This window comes from Camelus ferus, chromosome 1, assembly GCF_009834535.1.
Source record: "Camelus ferus isolate YT-003-E chromosome 1, BCGSAC_Cfer_1.0, whole genome shotgun sequence".
Lineage (NCBI taxonomy): Eukaryota > Metazoa > Chordata > Mammalia > Artiodactyla > Camelidae > Camelus > Camelus ferus.
The window spans coordinates 3940668-3961195 of NC_045696.1; the positions used below are offsets into that span (position 1 = coordinate 3940668).

At 55.7% G+C, this 20528-nt stretch overlaps 1 protein-coding gene across 1 annotated transcript in view; it reads right to left on the minus strand.

Moving 5' to 3' along the window:
* The window catches only part of LOC116661201 (interferon-induced GTP-binding protein Mx1-like), a 26173-nt gene extending 9521 nt beyond the window's left edge, over positions 1–16652 (minus strand). The window contains 7 exon segments of the mRNA XM_032472978.1: positions 6–269; positions 3542–3740; positions 8268–8406; positions 11812–11966; positions 13986–14123; positions 15458–15650; positions 16264–16652. Coding sequence (XP_032328869.1) covers positions 6–269; positions 3542–3740; positions 8268–8406; positions 11812–11966; positions 13986–14123; positions 15458–15650; positions 16264–16629 — 1454 coding nt within the window. The 5' untranslated portion in view covers positions 16630–16652.
* Positions 16653–20528: the final 3876 nt, after the last annotated feature.

Consider the following 20528-nt stretch of genomic DNA (forward strand, 5'->3'; position numbering starts at 1 on the left):
CATGCAGGCGTTGCTTCCCCGTTACAGACGCTGTCTTGTGAGCCTGTGACTTGAATGACTTGCGTTTCAGACATACTTGCTTGCTTGCTGATTTGGGCAGTTTGATGGGTGTCTTGGCCAACTGATGACCACGAAAGTGACTTGGACGGGCTGTTACTTTTGTAGCCTGCAGCCCGACCCTCTGACTCACCCTGATGTGCACGGTGAGCTCGGCGGTGAGCCTTTCTGCCAGACGAGGCACGGTGGCCTTTCCTTCCTCCAGGAGACCTCTGAAACAGGAGAGGGCACACGTCAGCTCAGGAAGGGCTCGCTCTCCAGTACTGGGCCTTGCAGGTGGCCAGGGCAGCTCGCATCTCGGGTAACACGCGTCATCAGAAAGGCCAGGCGGCCCACGAGAAGGACAGTGACAACTCCGTGGAAGCCCGCACCTCGGCCAGCACGGGGCTGGGAAGCTTGCACTCAGTTATCTCCTCTTATCATCCCAGCAAACTCATGAGTCATCTTTTCAGGAAAAGCAAAACACATGTAACTTCATAGAGGTTAAACGACTTGCCCAAAATAGTATTTCATTTCTCCTAACCATTACTTGTCCCCAAATGGCCGAATCCATCTTCATAAAGAAGAACAAGCAGCAGGCACCCCAGCCCCTGACGTGTAACAGACGTGGCGAAGCTGCCGCCGCGAAAGCAGCGCGGTCCCTCGGCAGAGACGGGCAGAGGGGCCTCGGGGCGCAGAGCAAGCCCGGAAACACGCCCGCGCGGACGCCGTCAACTGGCGTTGGTAAAAGCACCAAGAACCTGCAGAGGGGGGAGGACGACCTCTTCAACAGCTGTTGTTGGCGAAACTGGATTTCCACACGCAAAGAGTGGGCCTGGATCCTCATCTCACACCAGACACAAACGCCAGCTGAAAACTGCTCAGCGGCTCCAATGCAAGACCTGAGCCAGTCAGACACCTAGACCAGGGGGAACATCTTCATCACATCGATCCTGGAAGTGGTTTCACAGCTGGGACAGCAAAAGCACAGGAAACAAAAGCAAAACAGGCAGGCAGGACTACATGAAACCACGGAGCCCCAGCACTGCAAAGAGACAATTAACAGAGGAAAAGGCAGCGAACCAAACGGGAGAAAACATCTGCAAACCACACATCTGATCAAGAGTGTATTTCAGAAATATACAAGGAACTCCTACAAATCAATATCAAAAAACCCCAAATAACACAATTGAGAAACGGGCTAATGACTTGAATAGAGATTCCTCAGAGAAGACACACCGGTGGCCACTCAGTCCATGAAAAATGTGCTAACGTCGCTGATCGTCGGGGAAATGCAAATCAAAACCACAACGAAACATCACTTCCCATCTCTGAGGATGATATTATCCAAACACCAGAACACAGGCGCTGGCCAGGATGCGGAGAAGCTGGGACCCTTGTACACTGTTGATGGGAATGCAAAATGGTGCAGCCACTACGAAAAGCAGTATGAAAATTCAAAAATTTAAAATGGGGCTCCCATACGATCCAGTCATCTCCCTTCTGGGATTTATTCAAGAGAATTGGAATCAAGATCTCAAAGCAATATTGACACCCCTGTGTTCCCTGCTGCACTGCTCACAGTGTCCGCGGTGGGGACAGACACGTGGATAAAGAAAATGTGGATATGCCTGCAATAGAATATGGTTCCACCTTTAGAAAGAAGGAAACTTTGCCACACGTGACACTGTGAATGACCCTTGAGGACTTCATGCGAAGTGCATTGAGCCACCGTAGAAGGACAAAGAACGCCTGGCCCCCTTTGCAGGAGCCATCTAAAGCCATCAGACTTGTGCCATCGGGGAGTGGAATGGCTGTCGCCACGTGTGGGGGGAGGAGGAAACGAGGGCTTGCTGAGCAAAGGGGATAAAGTTTCAATTCTGCAAGGTAAGTCACTTCTAGGGGCCCGGGGAACAACACTGCCTGTGGCGAACAGTCCTGCACTGTGCACTTTCACATTTCTCGGGAACGTCGACTTGTGCCAAACGCTCTCGCCGTCATGAAATGAGTTTTGAAAGTGTTTACGTGGGGCTTCTGAGTGCCTACACCGTTCTAAGGGCTTTACAGATATTTAATCATGGAACAACCAGGTTTACAGAGAGAAAGGCAAAGACAAAGGGGAAGGCGCTTGCCCGGGGCCACACACCAGGCAGTCCGGCCGCTGAGTGTTTGCTGTCAGCACAGATTCAGGAAGGACCCGTGGGCTCATCGTCCCAGGGCTGCTCTGAGAGCTGTCGTGCAGGGCCAGAGTCCCAGTACGCGGACGCACGATGACTAAAGTCAGATGTCCAGCGACAAAGCACTTCAACACACTTTTTCATCCAAGACTTAATTTGCCCAAAATCCGGTTGTTTTCAAAGTCTGGTCCCTGGACCAGCAACACCTGGGAACGTGTTAGGAACACAGATTCTGCGGCCTGACACCCAGACCTCAGAAACTCTGGGCCGGGGCACAGCCAGCTGGATCCTCCTGCTGGCTCAGGGTTGAGAACCGTGGGCGTGGTTGTTACAGAGCCTTCTTCTTGCTCGGCGAGCGGGGCTTTCTCTGCCTGCGACCCCCAGTGCTACCGAAAACAGTCTGTGTCTTGGATTCAGGGTGGGGACAGACAGAAGGGAGGATCCGGGTGCTGGTTTGGGAGTGTTGGCTCCTTGGGCGCTGGAACCTGTGTGTGGGTCACATATTTAATCCTAAACTCAACCCTGTGGAGCACCAGCAGGACTCACTGAGCAGATGAGAAAGCAGAAGCTCAGAGAGGGCCAGCCATCTCCCAAGGGCACAGAGCAAGCAGCAAGCCTGGTCTGCCCAAATCCATCCTCTTCCCACTGTGTCTCTCCTTAAAGCAGGCGTGGTCTGTATCTTCTTACCCCACTCCCTCATAGTTCAAGAACAGCAAGTTCCTGAATGAATTATAAGGAAAAATTGCCCAATTCAATTGGAAAATTCCCACTGTCTTGCCAACTACAGAGGCACTACAAGATAATTTTCGATAAGAACCAGTTAGCCTGCAGGCTCTAAAGAGCTGGAGAGTTCCGTAAAGCAAGTAGGTGTGCCGGTTGATTTAACGTCTTACATCTTTAACGCCTTTGACCAGGTTCACTAGTTTCCAAAAGTTAGAAGATCTGTTTCTAGGCCTCTTTTCATTCACTATTTGTTCAACCTCATCGCCCTCATCTGTAAAAATGGGAAGAACCTCACCTGCTATATGTACCTCTTAAGAATTTGTGGGACTCAAATGAGCAACAAGTGAAAACCTTTGGGGAAACCACAGTGTATATGCCCCATGAAATGCCATGTTACAAGGTTTTCATCAGCACCATCATTAGAGACCAAGAGGAAAATGACTGGTTTAAATAAGCCAACAAAATTAACACCAAAATTAAGACAAGGATATGTTATGCCAGGTGGTATAATTTTACATGTAATTTGGTCATCGTATCGGCCAATCCTGGCAGGCGGAACTGGCTTCCAGGGAGTCCAGCCCTGAGGTTGTCCTAAAGAACCTCACCTGAAGTACGGATGCATTTGGAAGAACAGCGTCTCTCTCCTGGTGGCCTCTGCCAAGCTCATTTTGTCCAGGATGTCCTGCTGGCCCCGGCACTTCACTATCATGTAGCCCTTCTTGAGGCAGTACGTGAGGTTCTGCATCACGTTCAGGACGCATTTCTCGGTGCCCTTGTCCACTAGGTCTGGTTTGGTCAGGATCCCTGTGAGATGATGGAGGAAAGCACTGGAAGGTCAGTTGTCCCCTCAGACATATTTGAGTTCCACTAGGCTATGGGGCCTTTTATTGGGCAAGACCAACCAAGTCCGCAGCCTTGACCGCCCAGTGCCTGGCTGCCCATTCATTGATCCCACCGTCACCCCTCTTCCTTGCACCTGCATTTGCTTATCCACTCACTGGACTCCTTACCTGCCTTGGGTCATTTGTTTAACAAATGTTTCTTGGGTGCCTGCTGGGTGCCGACACTAAGGCAGCAGCATCAGATCGGACCGGATCGGCTCCACCACCACGTTTCCAGGGACCCGTCATCCCTGCTGTCAGGAGGGTCTGGCGTCTCAGGTTGCATACTCGCTCCACCCCCTCCACCCCCTCCTTGTGGTTCCTCCTCTGAGAGTCTCCCACCTGCTTTCCTGTCTCGCTCTCCCGCCCTCACTGCTCCCCACTCACACTGGATGGAAAGCCGTGCATTCTGCGTGATTGTGTTCTTTGAGTGTCAAATTCCCGCTGCATTTCCTCTTTGTTTCCTGTTAGAAACCTGAAGGTCATCTTCTACTGTCACTGTCATTGTTTTTAATTTGCTGTGAAGTCTGGACTTCTCGTCCACCATTTCCTGAAACTTTCCCGGCACCTAAAGGATTGAATTTCTCTCTCTCTTTTGACCTTCCTGTCACCAAAAGGTGTCATTTAAGAGCGGATCTTCACAGTCGCTAAGAGGTTTGTGCAAGCACAGGCCTTCATGTCACTGACAGAGTCGAGATGTCTCTGAATCTACTCTCGCACCTTCCGTGGCCAGAGAGGACCTTCCCCTGGGAGGGAGAAAGCAGCCAAGAAGGCCCGTCCCTGGAAGCAGCGGTCACTCGTAGAAGCCTAGGCCACTGGCCTTTATTCGCAGGACAAGTACAAGAGAACAGAACTTGGGACGCTCTGCTAGGACTCGCTGCAGCCGGGGAGAGCGCCTTCTCGCAGTGAGCCTGGTTGAAAAAGAGGACGCACGCGAATACGTCCCCATCTGCAGCATTTGCTCACGAGCCTCATTTCGGGCCCCAGCTACAGGGAAGGCCGCTAACTGCCAAACATTCCTAGACACTTCAATTAGAAAAACAAAATTAATCCATTCCTAGATGCCGTACACAAACATATTTAATTAAGAAAGGAGCACACTGAGTCAAGCGCATGCTGAGGGTGTTGAGCAGGTGGCCGTGAACAAGACTGCAAAGTCCCTGACCTCACGAATATCCCCTCCCTTGTAGTGGGAAAGTGCTAGAGAAATGAATCCAGTAACGTAAGAGAAACAAAGAAAAACATCCGCTGTTGATCCGTGCTATGCAGAGAATGACAGTGACTGCTGGCAGGTGAGTGCAGGCAGGCGTGGATGGTGTAGATCCCGGCTGGGTCCCCAGGCGGGCCCCTGGGAAGGCAGCGCTCAGGCTGAGGTCTGATAGGAGGAAGGAGCCGGCCTAGTGAAGATGGGGAAAGACCCTTCCAGGCCCTTGGGAAGAAGGAGCTGGGATGACTGAGCAGGACTGGAGAGGAGGGCGCGGCAGAGAGCAACGGGAACTGTGCTCAGAGAGCCACGCAGGGGCCAGGCCACAGGGGGCTTGTGGTCCAGGCACAGGAGTCTGGGTTTGTGTATGTGCGGAGGGAGCATTAGAGAGTCAGTCGGGGGCGGGGCGACACGACCCAATTTGCATGTTTAAGGACCCGCAGAGAGTGCAGTGCACTGGGCAAGGTGAGTGTGGAGAGACCAGGCAGCAGGTGATGGAGGCTCAGACTGCACAAATGAGAAGTGCAGATGGATGTGGTGTCGGTCTGGAGGCAGAGTCACCAGGACTTCAGATGGGTTAGACATGTGTAAGCAAGCAGAAGGCAGAATCAGGTGTGACTGTCTGATTTGGCTTCAGACCTGGGCAGGCGGGTATGGAGCTAAGAAAGGGGCCGGGAAGCCCTGGGAAGGAGGAGAATCTGGGTAGGGTGCAGACCCCAGGGGTTGTGCTTTGGTCACATTAAATTGGAGACACTTAATGCGCTTCCAAGTGGAGATGTCAGGCCTAGGGAAAGGTTAAGGGTTACAGATACAGGTGTGGGTGTCGCTGGCAAATCGATGGGACTCGAAACTGTGGACAGACGTGATTATTTAAAGAGGCTGTGTTAACAGAGGGGAGAGCTCAGGACCAAGTTCTGGGTTTCCAGTACTTAGAGGCTAGAGAACTGAAAAACCAACCAGACCAAGATCGAGACCTCCAGGTGGCCAGGGAAGAGGAGACCTGAGAGAGAATGGGGACCCAGAGGCCAGCAGGCCGTGATGTCCCAGCGCAGGAAGGAAGATGTCAAGAAGGGAGCGGTCGCCACCTTGACTTTGGCTGAGAGGTGGAGGAAGATGAGCACAGGGAAGGGACTGCACGTTTGTCAGCACGGAGGCCACTGGTGACCTTGACCAGAGCCTTCTCTGTCCCAAGGTGGGGACAGGAGCTCAGCCGGAGCTGGCTGTGCGGACAGTGTGCATTTAGCAGTGCATGGATGGGGAACAAGCTTGGTGGGGACCCCACAAATATTCTGACTCTGTTCTTCCCCAAGCTTAATATTCTGTAAGCCACAACTACATCATCCACCAAATTTGTTCTGTTTTCACCCTTTGGAAGTACTGCATAGGCATTCATTCCTTTTCTGCTTTTAAAAAATGTGCTAAAGTACACGTAACTCACGTACACCAGAGAATACCTCAGTGCGTGAGAAGACGCTGCTCCCCCCTTTCTGCACCATCGTGGTCCCCGCTTCTCAAGTTAGTTTTATAAAATACGGTAAAATACACATAACCAAGTTTACAATTGTAGCCATTTTTTAAGACTCCAGTTGGGTGGCATTAAGTACAGCCTCACTGCCGTGCCATCGTGACCAGCACCCAGCTCCAGAATTTTCTCATCTTGCAAAACCAAAACTCTGTACCCTTTCATTAACTGCCAGTCCCCTTCCCCGCCTCTGGCAACCGCCATTCTACTTCCTGTCTCTTTGAATTTGTCCACGTTCCTCAAGTCAGTGGAATCATACAGGATTTATCTTTCTGGGACTGGCTTATTTCACGTCCTTCCTTTGCAAGGCTGGACAGCACCCCATTGTGTGTGCGCACCGTGGTTCGCTTGTGCACTCCTCCCTTGATGGGCACTTGGTTTGCTCCCACCTTTTGCTTTCGTGAAGAACGCTGCTGTGCACGTGGGTGGGGATTCCCTTTTCTTTTTAAACCCAGCGCACTTGTCTCTGTCGCTGCACTTGACCTGGAGTGCAGATGGAAAGCCTGCAGGGACACTGTGATGCTGTCTGGGACGCACTAAGGTCTGACTGTGTGTCCTCTACGCCTGCAGTTCTTGGTGAATTCATATTAATAGCAGCTAATATTTAGCGAGAACCTTCGGTTATCGGAGTTTACGCCTAACGAGAGGAACAGACAACGATTAATAAGAAGCGTTACTCAGTTTCTACAGAGATGTCAACATCCGAATCGATCTACTGGGCAGGTGATATTACCTGCCGTGGCCGTCAGCAGGACATCCCTCTTGACTTACGATCGTGAGAAGAGACAGGAATTGCACGTACAAGGACGGGTGACCCCAGACCTGCGTTTTCTCCCTGTGTCCATGTGTCTGAGACGCCTGTAGGGGGCAGGAGCTAAGGGAGCACGCGTGGTCTGGCCTGGAGTAACACTGCACTGAGCCGCGCCCCCATCGGCTTGTGTCCATCCTTACTGGGAAACTGGGAACTCGTTTGGGAAAATAAAAATGGATAAAGGGTAGGTGTGTACTGAGTATCCACTTAGTCAAGGGAAATGACTTGCCAGTTTTCAGGAAGGAAACCGCTATGGGTAAGTGCGATGACTCGTAAAGAAGGGATATTGAGTAATAATATTAAAACTTTAAAAATAGGAGCTGCCATTTGCCTAAGGGTGTGCAGCCAGTAAGTGGTAGGACGTGGATTCAAACCCAAGCAGTCTGTGTTCTTAAGCCAAGTCCCCTATAATACCTTCCAGGGTGGCTTTTTAACGAAAGGAATTTAAGGGAACCCAGGTCCCCAACGAAAAGTTGTGCTTGAATGTGAATTCTGCAGACACCGTGTGCTGCAGTGCACGCCTGGAAGTGTGCTCACTGAGTATGCTCATCCGGGCTTTATGAAGGGCTTTCCCATCTTCAAGGAGTCACAAGAACTCAACTGTGGGACTGCAGAGCTGATGGTCCAGGCACTTTCTCCCTTGTGGACCACTGTGGACGTTCTCGTCCCCCATCCGGAATGGTTTGAGAATGCAGATGAGGGACAAGTGGAAGGAGGGCAAAGGACCTCCCAATTGTGGCCACACGTCTCACCCTGACTGTGACCCCCAGCCCATGGAGCTTCCCCTGGGAACAGCACTTGGACCCAACGCAGGAGTGGGCGTCCCTGGCAGAGCTCCAACCCAGGGCCTTCTATATACACGAGGATTCCCCCCGCCCTTCCCGGCCTCTACAACTGGGTTCCCTCTTCTTACCTATGGTCCTGTCCCCATCGGGGTCCACCTCCTGGGCCATGCTCAGCGCCTCTGTTGTGGCGATGTCCACGTTACAGGGGACCACCACCAGGTTGATCGTCTCCTGCCTCCGGATGTACTTGGTGATGAGTGCCTTGATCTGATGCCAGGGAATCACAAAGAACGAGCTCATCTCTGGTCACCCAACGACACAGCCACATGTGTGTGACACCCAGAGCACGGCCCAGCTGTCCCACTTCTGGGCTCTGGCTTGTCCTCTTCCTCGGGAGTGTGTGCCCACCTGCCCTCCCGGGTCCTCTGTTGACGTCCTGCGTATCCTGCACAGCTCATCACCAGTGTTTCTTCCTTCTCGAAGACTCCCTGACCCCCAAGACCCTACTTCCTCTCCAGATCTCTCCCATGGCGCTCCTGAGACTGCCTTCTATGAGGGTGGTGTGTGCGTGCTGTGTCCTCCCCAGAAGGACACCTCTGGGGCGTCCCTGTCATGATCCCGGACGTCCCCATGCAGAGCCCAGCACAGCGCCCGCGGCAGGTGCTCAGCGCCAGCCCCCGTGACAGCTGACGTCAGTAATGTCTCCACCTTTGTTTATGCAGAAAACCAATGACTTTTTCCTGCGTTTGTTCTCGGGAGGGGTCTAGCTCATTAGAATTAGAGAGATGTCATAAGATTTCTGAGACTTTGCAGGCACACAGGAGACGTGGGCCAGATACGCCTTAAACTCCCTGCGTGGAGAATGCAAACAAATAACCGTGGAGCAGGCTGGCACCTTGGGGTGTGTTTCCTTATATTTGGTATAACTCACACTTAGTGCTGCGCAGCTGACATTCCGTCTAATTTCAAGCTGTGCACAGAAAATAGTAGGCACAGCCACAAAATAGAAAATTTCCATCACATAAGCACACATTAGCCTCATATAGAAAGTTAAGCACTGAGATGAAATAAAAATGCCGAATTTGAACAGGTCCAGTTAGGCCTCAGTCACGGGAAGTTTAACTGAGTAAAGCTACAGGCAAACTTTGTCCGGGAGCTTCCGTGGCAGTTGTCCTAACGGTGCAAGTTCGCTTCGTGTTGGTGCCTCGCCCCTCGGCGGCACCTCCGTGACGGACCTGACAGCTTCTGTAAGTCAACGGACGGGGCCATCCAGGGCTCTCCGCCTCAGCGCTATTGGCAACCTGGGCTTCTTAACAGTTTTGTTTGTTTTTTTGAGCTATTACTATCCAAATTGCAATCCTTATTTTAAAATTTAACTTAATGATTTCATGCATTTGGACCCTTTCAAGAATATCCAAGAACTCTTAAACAGTGATATTCTGAAAGTCCCAAGTTTGTCCAAAATCTGTATTACTGACTGATAGTGACGACAGCTCCATAACAATAAGAGTAATCATTTTCTACAACCAGGCCCTTCTGTGTAGCACAGGGAACCGTGCCCAACGCCCTGCAATCAACCATCATGGGTGAGAACCTGAAGAAGAATTCATGCACACGTGTGACTGAATCACCATGCTGCACACCAGAAACCAACACAACACCGCAACCCGACTATTACAGAAGAGTAATTACTCTCCTTGTTGGGGTGAGGGACCTCCCCTGCGGGGCTGTCCTGTGCGCTGTGGAATACTGAGCTGCGTCTCTGTCTCTACCTACTAGATGCTGGTAATAATTGCACTTTTCCCAAGTTGTGATAACCAAAAATGTCTCAGACATGCCTGCGTTCCCCGGAGCTGGGAACTGCGGCCTGAATCACACTCCTTCATGTGCATTTTGACAGGATCTTGGGGAGTGAAAACTGCCCCCCTGTGTGTCTGCCTGCAGAGGGAAGCTTCGTAAACAGAATACCTTCTGCTCACGTCACCCGTGCTTATCGGGCTCAGGTTCTGGGCCGTTTGAGGACCCAGAGATTCAGCAGCCAACACGGAAGGCAGTTCCTCCCCGGTTACTCCCCAGCAGGGAATGCAGGCCATGAACACTCGGTGAAAAGGGACATGGAGTCAGAAGGGCCGGGCACAGGGCGTCCGGCATTAGGCATCATGATGGCCTTTGAGTAGAAGCCTGGGGTAAGTGGGGGCACGTGCCAGGTGGAAGTCTGGGTGGGGTGGGCATTTCAGGAAGAGGGAAGAGGAGGAATAAAGATAGGGGTGGGGCACAGAGGACACGGGGCCAATGATCTGGGGCCAGCTCACATGGGACCTCGGGAGCTGTCTTGTGGATTGACATGGGACCACTGGGGACTCTGAGGAGTGAGGGCGTCTGGCCTGTGCTCTAGGACAGGAGCGTTGTGTAAGAGTGCACTTGGGGAACGGGTGCTGCCATGAGCGGCAGGGGCAGGAGAGCAAGGAAGCAGGGCAGAGACGGGAGCTCAGTAAGAGATGGCGGTGCTGTGGGCTCCTTGCGGCAGCGGACAGGGAAACATGACGGCACGGGTCTTGGGATGTGTTTGAAAGTGGAGCCAGTCAGGATTGTAGCTTGACTGGCTGCGTCCTGTGATGGGCAACTCCTCACTTCTGACCAAACAGTCCTCTCAACAGACTAGCTTCTTACCAGCTTCTTAACAATTTATTTTCTGTTTTTCTGATTCTGACAAACTCTTATGCTCACCTCCCCAGTGGATGCTTCAAGTGTAAGCACTACTTTCAAGAGGGAAAAGGGCAGCGTGTTCCTGCGAGTGGCCGGCTTGAGAGGAGGGGGACACACGGGACTTGATGCGGAAACACTGACAAAATGGCACGGTTTGTGCCCGCAAGAGGCCGGGTAGAGAGAAGGAGGAAGGGTGTGGACCTGCAAGGGGGACACAGAGTCCAGGTCCAGCCCTGCCCCGGGCATTCACCCGAGCACCTCCTCACCTCCTTTCTCTGCCGCTTTCCCACCCTCTCCCTCTGGCCCGTCAGGACCTGGCTAAGCCTCCGGGTCGCCTCTCTTAACACAGGGAACTTGCTGTCCCCTGATTCTGTGACTATCGCCTTCCTGGAGCACCTCGTAGATGAAGGACAGCTTCCTCCCAGTCTCCTTGAACTTTGGCCTTTGCTTGGCTCAAGAACCCCCGGCCTCTTTCAGGAGCCCCTCATGGGAGGGGCAAGGTGTGCGCTTCAAGGTGAGCCTGATCTCAGCCCTGTCCATGGTGCTGGCCTTTCTGCCTCCGACCAGACATCACAGACTGTGTTCCAATTGACTTCCAAAGTACTGCTTTAGCAAAAATATTGCTACTAAATTTAGCAGATTTCACGTACAAACCAAATTTCCGGCACACTTTGAACATCAGGATAGCAGTAAGACAGGACTGACGTTCCCACACGACAACATGCAGTGAGGTGCCAGCTGTCCCCTGAAACACTGAGTCAACTTTGCCCGTTTCCATGACCTGCCAGGCCCTTCTCAGAACCCGAGTGTGAGCCCCCAGTCCTAGAAGGTCCGACCCCAGTCTCCTCCACAACCGCTCAGAGGGAGGGCTGCGGAGGTGCACCAGAGCACGTGGGGCTGCCGGCAGAGACCTCAGAAGCCACCCCAACTTAGCATGGCCCGTTGCCAAGTTCCAGAAAGGCTCACCTGCTGTCCGATGTCCTGGGGCTGATTTCCCACGGCCACCCTGGCGATGCCGGGAAGATCAATGAGGGTCAGATCTGGAACCTCAGGGGCGGTGACCTCCAGACTAATGAGCTCGTGGCTAATGCCAACTCCACTCCCAGCTATGGCGTCCTGGGCTGCGGAGACCAAAGAGGAGACACCCAGAGTCCAGATGGACCGCCCGGCCCGGCAAAAGCACTGTGTAACTGTGGCCATTGAGCCCTTCTCCCATATTCGGGAACAGCCCTGAGGGGCAGGGAAGCAGCTTAAGGCGCAGGCTGGATTAAGTGCCTGATTCTCTACAGACAGAGCACGGGGCAGGCTAGAGCCAGGGCTGCTCCTCTGTAAACTTCCCCTGCTTCAATCGTCATTCATCGTCACTACTTAAGGTACGACTTTTGTAACCTTTTACTGAAGAGTCACGCACGCGCAGGACAGTCCCCACCGTCTAAGCAGGTGCTCGGTGAGTTTCACAGGCGGGACTCACAGGTGTAACCAACACACGGCTCAAGTCACAGAGCACGGGCAGCCCTCCAAGCCGCTCTCTCCCTGTCGGGCATCGGCCTCCAGCAAGGATGACCCCTGGCCTGGGCTCGGCCGGCATCTACTCCTTTTGCCCACTTTGCACTTTATCCGTGGTTGGGCCGAGTGAATTTGCTGAGAGACGACCACGTCTGACCTACGAGAACAGCAGTTTCACGTGGTCTCACCTAATCACAAATGGAATCATGAACCACAGGGCCCCTTGGTCTGGCTTCCCGCCCCACACGAGGCCTGCGTGGTCCCCTGTCCTGCTGCTGGTAGCTGAGGGTGCTTCCTCTTCACTGCTGCCTGTTCGTCCACCCAGTGCCATGATCAGGTCGACTGTGGACGGACACTGGGGGGTCTCCAGTGTGGGCTATGAACATCCTAGAACCTGACTCTTGGCGCACATGTCCGCTGCCTGTGTGCTCAGGAGTGGACTTTTGGGGCGACATGGGGTGTGCACGCCTCCAGCCTTACTGGAAAATTGTGGCAGTTTTCCAAAGTGGCCACACCAACTCAGACTTCCACCAGCAGGGCAGCGGAGTTCCGAGACGCTATTCTAAAGATGCTTTAGCTGTGGTTTGCTCATGACTCATCTTCCCACGTTCATCCAAGCACACGCCCACGGTGTGTGGGAGCCCACCGCCCTCCCGGCTCTGCCCGCAGAGCTCGTGGGGCTGCAGAGCCCAGGGCTGACTTCAGTGGCGCAGCGGGCCGTGCGGGGCCCGCGGCCGCCCAGGACAGGCGCAGCGGGCGTAGCTGGGGGGCAGAGCTTTTATAAACTTGACGCTAGGAAATTTGCCAGTTGAGGGCCGCAAGCAGCTTCTGTATTGGGGGTGGGGATGAATGCTAGAATTGGGGCAGTATCTCTCCACCTGGGAGGGATCCCTCTGGTGAGCCAGCCGAGGCCACGCGGTTCCCGGGGAGCCAGGCCCAGGGAGTGAGGTGAAAACCCCTGTCTCACGTGCTGAGTTTATGGCTGAGTAAGGCGCAAAGCCCGTCTGCCTGGAACAGAGGCCCTGTCTGCAGGGATTCCTGCGAGGATCAAGGCTAATTTTGCCTGCCTGGCTGAGCCCAGCTTGCGAGCAGGGCAGGGAGAAGCCTCTGGGAAGGACAGGCTGACTCAGGGACCTGAGGGGCAGGGCTGCGGGAGGGTGACCCCCAGGGCTCCTCTAAGCAGGTTTTGAGTGTTCTGTGCCTGCCCAAGGCTAATCCCCAGGGCTGGTGAGTTTTGTCCAAAGGCCCGGGTTGGCTGTGCTTCTACTAATGACCCTTTGGCTGAGGGAAGGGGGAGGGGGCTACATGGGGGTGGGGCTGGGGCTGGGACAGTGTTGGGGGAAGTCGCCTGGGGGCAGAGCCACTGCCACAGGCAATCAGCCACTCCAGATTAGAGCAGTGCCAGGATGGCTGGGGCCAGCGGGGACCCTGCGGGGGACACTTCCCAGAGGAAAAGCAGGCAGGTAAGCTGAGACCAAAAGAAAGAGGAAGAATTAAACAGACAACCAGGAGGGACGGCGTGCAGGCAGGGGCGAGGGGAGGGGAGCAGCACAGGCTCCTGTGAAGCTGCAGGGGCCCCGAGGAGGATGGCCACGGGCAGAAGGAGCCGCCCCTGCAGCCTCCCCGGGCCCTACCTTTCCGGATTTCCCTCTCCACCTGAGAGGGGTCCTGCAGCTGGAGCTCCATGTTCCGGTAGCTGAGTGTCCCCCTCCACGTGCACTCGTGCAGCTGTTTCTTCAGTTGCAGCACCAGCGGACACCTGGTGACGATTCCTGGGAGAGAGTTTCCCAAACATAAAAGAAGCGTTCTCAGGTACCCTCTGCTCTTATCCCCAGGACCTGCCCCGTGTCCCCGGAGGCTTGGTCTGAAATTTCTGTCCCTCTCTAGGGCCCAGTCCAGGCCACCACACTTACCCCCAGGCCCTAGAAATGCCTCGGGCATTGTCCGGGACAGGCGGGATGTCAGCCAGAGGTCTGCCCGACCCTGTCCAGCCCTCCCAAGCCCCTCCCAGTCCTGCGGGAGGAGGTCAGGGGTGGGGGTAGGCAGGGGAGGGGGAGCAGGATGTGCACATCGGGGCCCAAGGGCGAGGTTTGTGGGGGCGCCTGGCAGGGAGGGATCAAGTTCCCAGGGAAGCTGGAACTGCCCTGAGCTGCCTGGGGCTGGGCTCCGGTGGTCAAGCCCCTAGTACCTGCACACAGCAGGGCTGTCCTACGACCACTCCCAGCCTGGGACCTTGTCCAGGGACCCCTGCCGGCCCCACGTCACTGCCGTGGCCTCCAGACTCTCTGCCCTGTGGCGTCTCTCCCCAGAACGCTGAACCCAGGGCAGAGAGGAGGAGCCACTGTGCCCACTCTGAGTTCTCATCCATCAGGAGCCTGGCTGGTGGGGATCTCATGGGACGTCCCGGAGTAGAAGACCAGCTGTCTGTGGTCAGAGGGAGCACAGGCCAGGGCCCCTGGCAGCGCGGCTGTTCCTGGGGCTGCGCAGGGTCTGGGCCGTCCCCCAGCACCCCCACACCCTCCTGTGTGCCCAGGAGGCCGAACCCTGGCCCCTGTTTCTCGTTGGGTGTGGGGGATGGGCACTGCTGGCAGGAGATGGGAGTGAGGAAGGGAACCGGCTGGCGGAACCTCGACCCTCTTCCCAGCTGCCACCTCTTTCTTCTTTTTTTTCCCCTTTATAATTATTTGATTACATCAGAAAGGCAAAACAGTTTTGAACTCTACACACAGTTAATTTTTTTATAAAAGAAAACTTCGGGTCTTATCATTCTGTGATCTAAACTTCTTCAGAAAGACTGTGTGTGAGAAACTCACAAATTAATGACATCAGACAAGAAATTCGCTTACAGAAACCACTAGAAGGAAACTAACACAGGCCCAGCGATGCCTACTGACACGAGGAGAGGACCCAGGTACTAAGGGCAGCTTGGGACACCCAGCCCGCCTCCCCGTCCACTGCAGACCCCGCCGTGCAGGGCCTGTGGGAGCCACCCTCCGGGGGTCCTTCCCAGAGACCAGCCCGTGAAACCCCTGGTCCCAGGGATGCTTTGTGGCTTGCAGGCGGCCGGCCTCTGGCTGCAGAGCGAGGCTGGCCCAACGGTGCTTACCGCTGCCTCTGGGAAGGGCGACCCCCGACAGCGCCTCCAGCACGGAGCTCTTGCCCGAGCTCTGGTCCCCGATGACGGCGATGGCGGGCAGGGCCAGGTCCTGCTCCACGCCCAGGGCCCGCAGGGAGTCGACGAGGTCGATGCAGGGCCGAACCCTCTCCTCGTACGGGCTGAACAGGCTGTTTTCGGGCCCCTGGGGGAGGCATGACAGACTTCACAGTCGTGGCCTCTGACAGGGCTCCCACTGCCGTTGGGAATCTGTGGCCGAGCTGACGCAGCTACAGGTGATGGGTTACAGACAGGAGGGTGAGCGGTGGATGGAGACGTGCCCGGGGGAGGGCCCTGTGCTCTGTTCCTGTGGAGACTCGGCTTCTGCTGCTGCGGGCGGGAGTTTGGCTGGGGCTGGAGGAGGAGGTGCCCGACTGAGAAGGGAGAAGTTGCCGAGAGGTGGTGCTCCCTGCCAGAGGGAGGAGAGTCGGGGGCCCCGGGACTGCCGAGCTGGGGTGGGCTGGGCTGGGCTGGCCATGGTGACAATGGCAGTCATAGCCAGGGGAACACCTCCCAGGAAGAAGACCCCCTCACGAGGAACGGAGCCCCCAGACCCATGACCGGGAAGGCCATTGCTGCCCAGAGACTGTCCCTGGGGCTTGTTGGAAGTGCCCAGGAGAGAGCCGTGCTGCTTGGGGGGGGGGACCACACGTGCAGACCTGGCTGCCCTGGAGGGGGCTCCCCCATGGCCTCTCTCTGGTCCTCCTCGGCCTGGTGGCCGGGAGTGCCCTTCCTGCCCGTCCCTCCACCCGACTTGCCTTTGTGCTCTGTTGGTCTCTGTTTCCTCCTGGCTGCTGCTCACTCAAAGGGATGGGCTTGAAATCCTTGGGGAAGAAAACAGGCTCCTTCCCCCCAAACTGCCAGTTTGGGGGACTCATCATCTGTCCTGCTCCTGTGCCCGTTGGCAGTGGCTGCTGCAGGAAGGAAGCCATTTCTTTTTTGGGATGGTGTCGGGGAGAACTGGAACTGTGTGTCTGGCGCTGCCGGGACCTGTAGGGCATGGGCATCCACTGTCGTCCCGTCAAGCTGCTGCTCAGCACCTCCAATCTTCTTGGCAAACTCTGCAAACACACAAGATGAGAATGTGTCCCCAACGTCCCCAAGCGGACCTCCCGGTGCTTCATCCTTCCAGGCCTGCCCGCCCAGCCCAACACAGCACGCCCTCCCGAACATGGACTCAGGGCAGACCAGTTGCCCAGCACAGCCCCGACCGCAGGAGGGGCTGGCTCAAACAGGCTCAGAGCACAAGAGGGGTCCCTGCCGGCCCCCTGCGGACAAGGGGCCTCCACGATTCCATGAGGAAGTCTGAATGTTCCTCTGTGACTTCTGGTGAGCCAGTGTCACCTGAGGTTCAGGATGGGACAGGAGACTGTGGGCATGGAGAGACGACAGGTAGGCTCTCCCGGGTCCCTTGGGTGCCAGCCCCTGCCCTGCCACCACCCAGGCTGCCCGCCAGACCAGCTCAGGCTGCTGGGGCGTCTGGGGGAAGCGGTTGCTGGAGTCTCTTGCTTCCCCACGGGGCTGTCATCAGAGAGCCAGCCTGTGAGAAGTCGCTGGCGGCACCGAGTGCCGGCCTCGCCCGGCGCCCCTCTGAGATGCTCATCTCAGCTTCACAATAACCGGGTGTGCTTGCCCCTAATCTGCATTTTCCAGGTCAAGGAGCAGAAGTGGGGGGTCCGGTTCCTGGCCTGAGTCAGGACTCAGCCAAGCTGGTGACTCTGGGTCCTGAGCCCTTGCCCGCTACTGCCCACCCCACCACCCCATGGAGCAGAGCGGATGTGGGAGATGAATGGTGTCCGCCGTCCTCCTAATGCCCGTCCACCTGGGATCGTGCATGTGACCTTATTTGGGAAAAGGGTATTTGCACATGTATTTGCACAAAGAGGGTCTGGAGATGCGAGTGGGCCTGAAATGCAAGAAGGGACGGTGGGGGTGGGGAGGGATTTGAGACACAGAGACCCACAACGAGAGGGCGACGTGAAGATGGAGGCAGAGATGGAAGGATGCTGCCTCAGCCAGGGAACCCGGGGGCGCAGGAGCCCCAGCGCCGGGAGCCAGGCCTGGAGCGGATTCTCCCTCAGGGCCTCTAGGAGGAACTAACTTTGCCAGCGTCTTGGACATCTCGGAGCATCTGGCTTCCAGACCCGTGAGAGAATAAAGTCTTGTTTCAGCGTCCAAGTTTGGAGAGTTTGTTATGCCAGCCCCGCGGCACTAACCAGTTGGGGGACTGGCGTGTGGAGGCGGCCCCTCCCCAGTAGCTGCACTCTGGGGGGTCCACTGCGGCCCATGTCCAGCTGCGGCCCCTCAGCCCTCCGTCCCCGTCCCACGACCGTGGCCTCTCTCCACCTAGTAGGCCTCTTTTCCTTCTAAACCCTGGGTCTCAGCATGACTGAACCCTTTCTAGAAACCTCTGAGACCTTTCTTTCAGGACAAAGTTCTTAAAAAGATGTGGTCCCAATCTCCTTTTCCATATTTGATAGAATCCCTTCTCTGAATGCTGCGCCCAGCATTCTGCCTTTCCTCAGACTGGACAAGCATGTTCACAACTTTGTGTGTGCCACTGGCTTTTGTGGAAAATGGGAGTGGCTCATTCATTCATTCATTCATTCATTCCACAAAGATGTCTGGAGGACTGTTAAGGGCTGAATTGTGTCCCCGAGTTCATATGCTGGAGTCCGAACCCCTGCGACCTCCAGTGTGACTGTGTTGGAGATTTGGCCTTTAAAGAGGTGAACAAGGTAAAACGAGGTCGCTTGGGTCGGCCCTAAGCCAACCTGACTGACGTCTTTATGAAAAGAGTGAAGACACAAAGGAAAGACCTGTGAGGACACAGGGAGGAGACGGCCGTCTACACGCCGAGGAGAGAGAGCTCAGAGCAGCCTAGCCTGCTGGCACCTTGGCCTTGGACTCTGGCCCGCAGACTGTGAGAAGATAAATTTCTGTTGTCTAAGCTGCCCCCTGGTGGTGCTTTGTTAGGGCAACCTGAGCAAACCCAAACAAGGACCTGGTACGTGCAGGCTCCTCCTGCCAGGCGGGTGTGCTGGTGACCAAGCCAGATAAAGCCCCTGCTTCAGGTCCGGACATTCTGTCCCGGAGACCCCCAAACAAATAATCTAACCCCAGGTGCTGAGGGAGGGTCTGGAAGAAAGGGGGTGGGTCATGGTTCCTGGGTCCGGTGTTATTTCCCCTGAACCCGTGTTTGAGGCGTGCCTGTGAACAGGAGCTGAGTGGCAGAGGAGCACATACTTGAGGACGTGGGGAGGAGCCTTCCTGGCGGAGGAAATGCAAGTGCAAAGGTCCTGAGCTCAGGGAGCTGGGCGGAGCACCCTCTTCCCCCAGGGGCTGGGAAGGCCTAGCCCAGGGGCAGCTCCCTTCTTAGGGGCAGCTCTGGCAATGCCTGGCGTTGCTTGGGTTTGGGCTGGAAGGAGGCAGGAGAGGCCTTCCACCTGCCCTCTTCCACGTGGTCAGCCCCACGGCCCGGAGACCCTAAGTGAAGGGGCGGTGCCAGTTCAGCCCTGCTGCCGGGGGAGCCCTGCCAAGGGCTGCTGTGCGGAAGGAGTGCCTTTACCTCTGTGTTCACATCCTGAGCCAGTACCTCCATCTCCCTCCGTCCCCAGACTTCTGGGTAAAATTACTCATTTTATGAAACACCTAGCCCTTCAGCCAGTGTCATGAGGAAATATGAAAGAAAAATTCTCCACTTTTTTTAAATGAATAAAATTGCATTCAAGAACATGTCTAGTGATTTATTTCATCCCCTGAATATAAGGAAATTATATTCAGATTCTATTAACCTCCTGAATGTAAACACAGGGGAGAGAACTCTGCAGAGGGCCAGGCTGGAGGAGGCTGCTCTCCTGGGGAACCGGGCGCTCCCATTGGCTAAAGACTGAAAGAGACTGTCCGTCCCTTGCACCCTCGGCCTTGGCAGCGAGAAGGCCCAGGACAGACTGCAGGCAGGGGGTCACAGCTGCCTCTGGCATCGCTCTGCTCCTTGACACTCATGCCCGGAGCCTCAGCAAAGTTTATTCTGGTTTTATGGTTTGACTGTGGCACTGTTTACAACAGCTTAGAGCAGGGCGTGCAGGAGCTTTCTTGGGACATCTGTAGTGCTCGGCCTTTTCCGGGGGACGGGGTGGGAGCTGGAGGGTCCGGTGGGTGGGGCAGGGACGTATGGGGAGAGGTCGCAGCTGAAGAGGTGGGGGTTCCACAGAGAGGCCTGTGGGGGGTGCCGTGTGGACGAACATCCACACCGGGGCTGCCGAGCGGCAGGCTGGGGCAGCTGGATCGCAGCAAGTGAGGAACCCAGAACTGTCCTTGATATGGTAAAGATAGAGGCTGCAGGAGAAGACACCACTTGCCAGGGAGGACACACACGGGCCGGAGAGAGATGGCTGGTCCCCCACGAGTGTCTCTGAGGTCGCTCATGGAGAGGGGGTTTCTTTCCTTCCTTCCCTCTCACCCAAAGCTTCTACATCTGAGAGGGGCCCTGCCTGCCCCACTCCCCACCTAGATCCAAGCAGGGGCAACGGGCTGCAGTCCACATACAAGAGGCTGAGCCAGCAGCCCAGAGGAGGAAGCAGCCCGGGTGGGCAAGGGGCGACCCGGCAGAGAGGACCACACAGGAAGTGGGAGGAGGAGACGGGAGGAGGGCTCCCTGCTGCTGCTGGACGGAGAGACAGCAAAGGGGGAGGAGAGAATCATTCTGCCTCATCCCTGGGCCTCAGGCAGCAACCTCCGTCACTTACAAGGAAGTGTCTCTGGACGGACCTGTGCTGACCTCTGTCCTGGCAAAGGACGGTTTACTGTGCAAGGCTGTAGTCAGACACAGCCAGAGGGGAGAGACACAGGGCAGAGCTGGGGGCACGGCTGGACCCGACGACCAGGCACAGAACCCAGAGCTGTCCGCCTGCCAGGGCCCCACGCACACATCACAGTCTCGGCAGCGCAGCCTGAGCTCAGCTCCCGCCTCCCCCCAAACTGGACCCTCCGCTTGTTTCTGTCCACTGTCCAGTCCACCCTA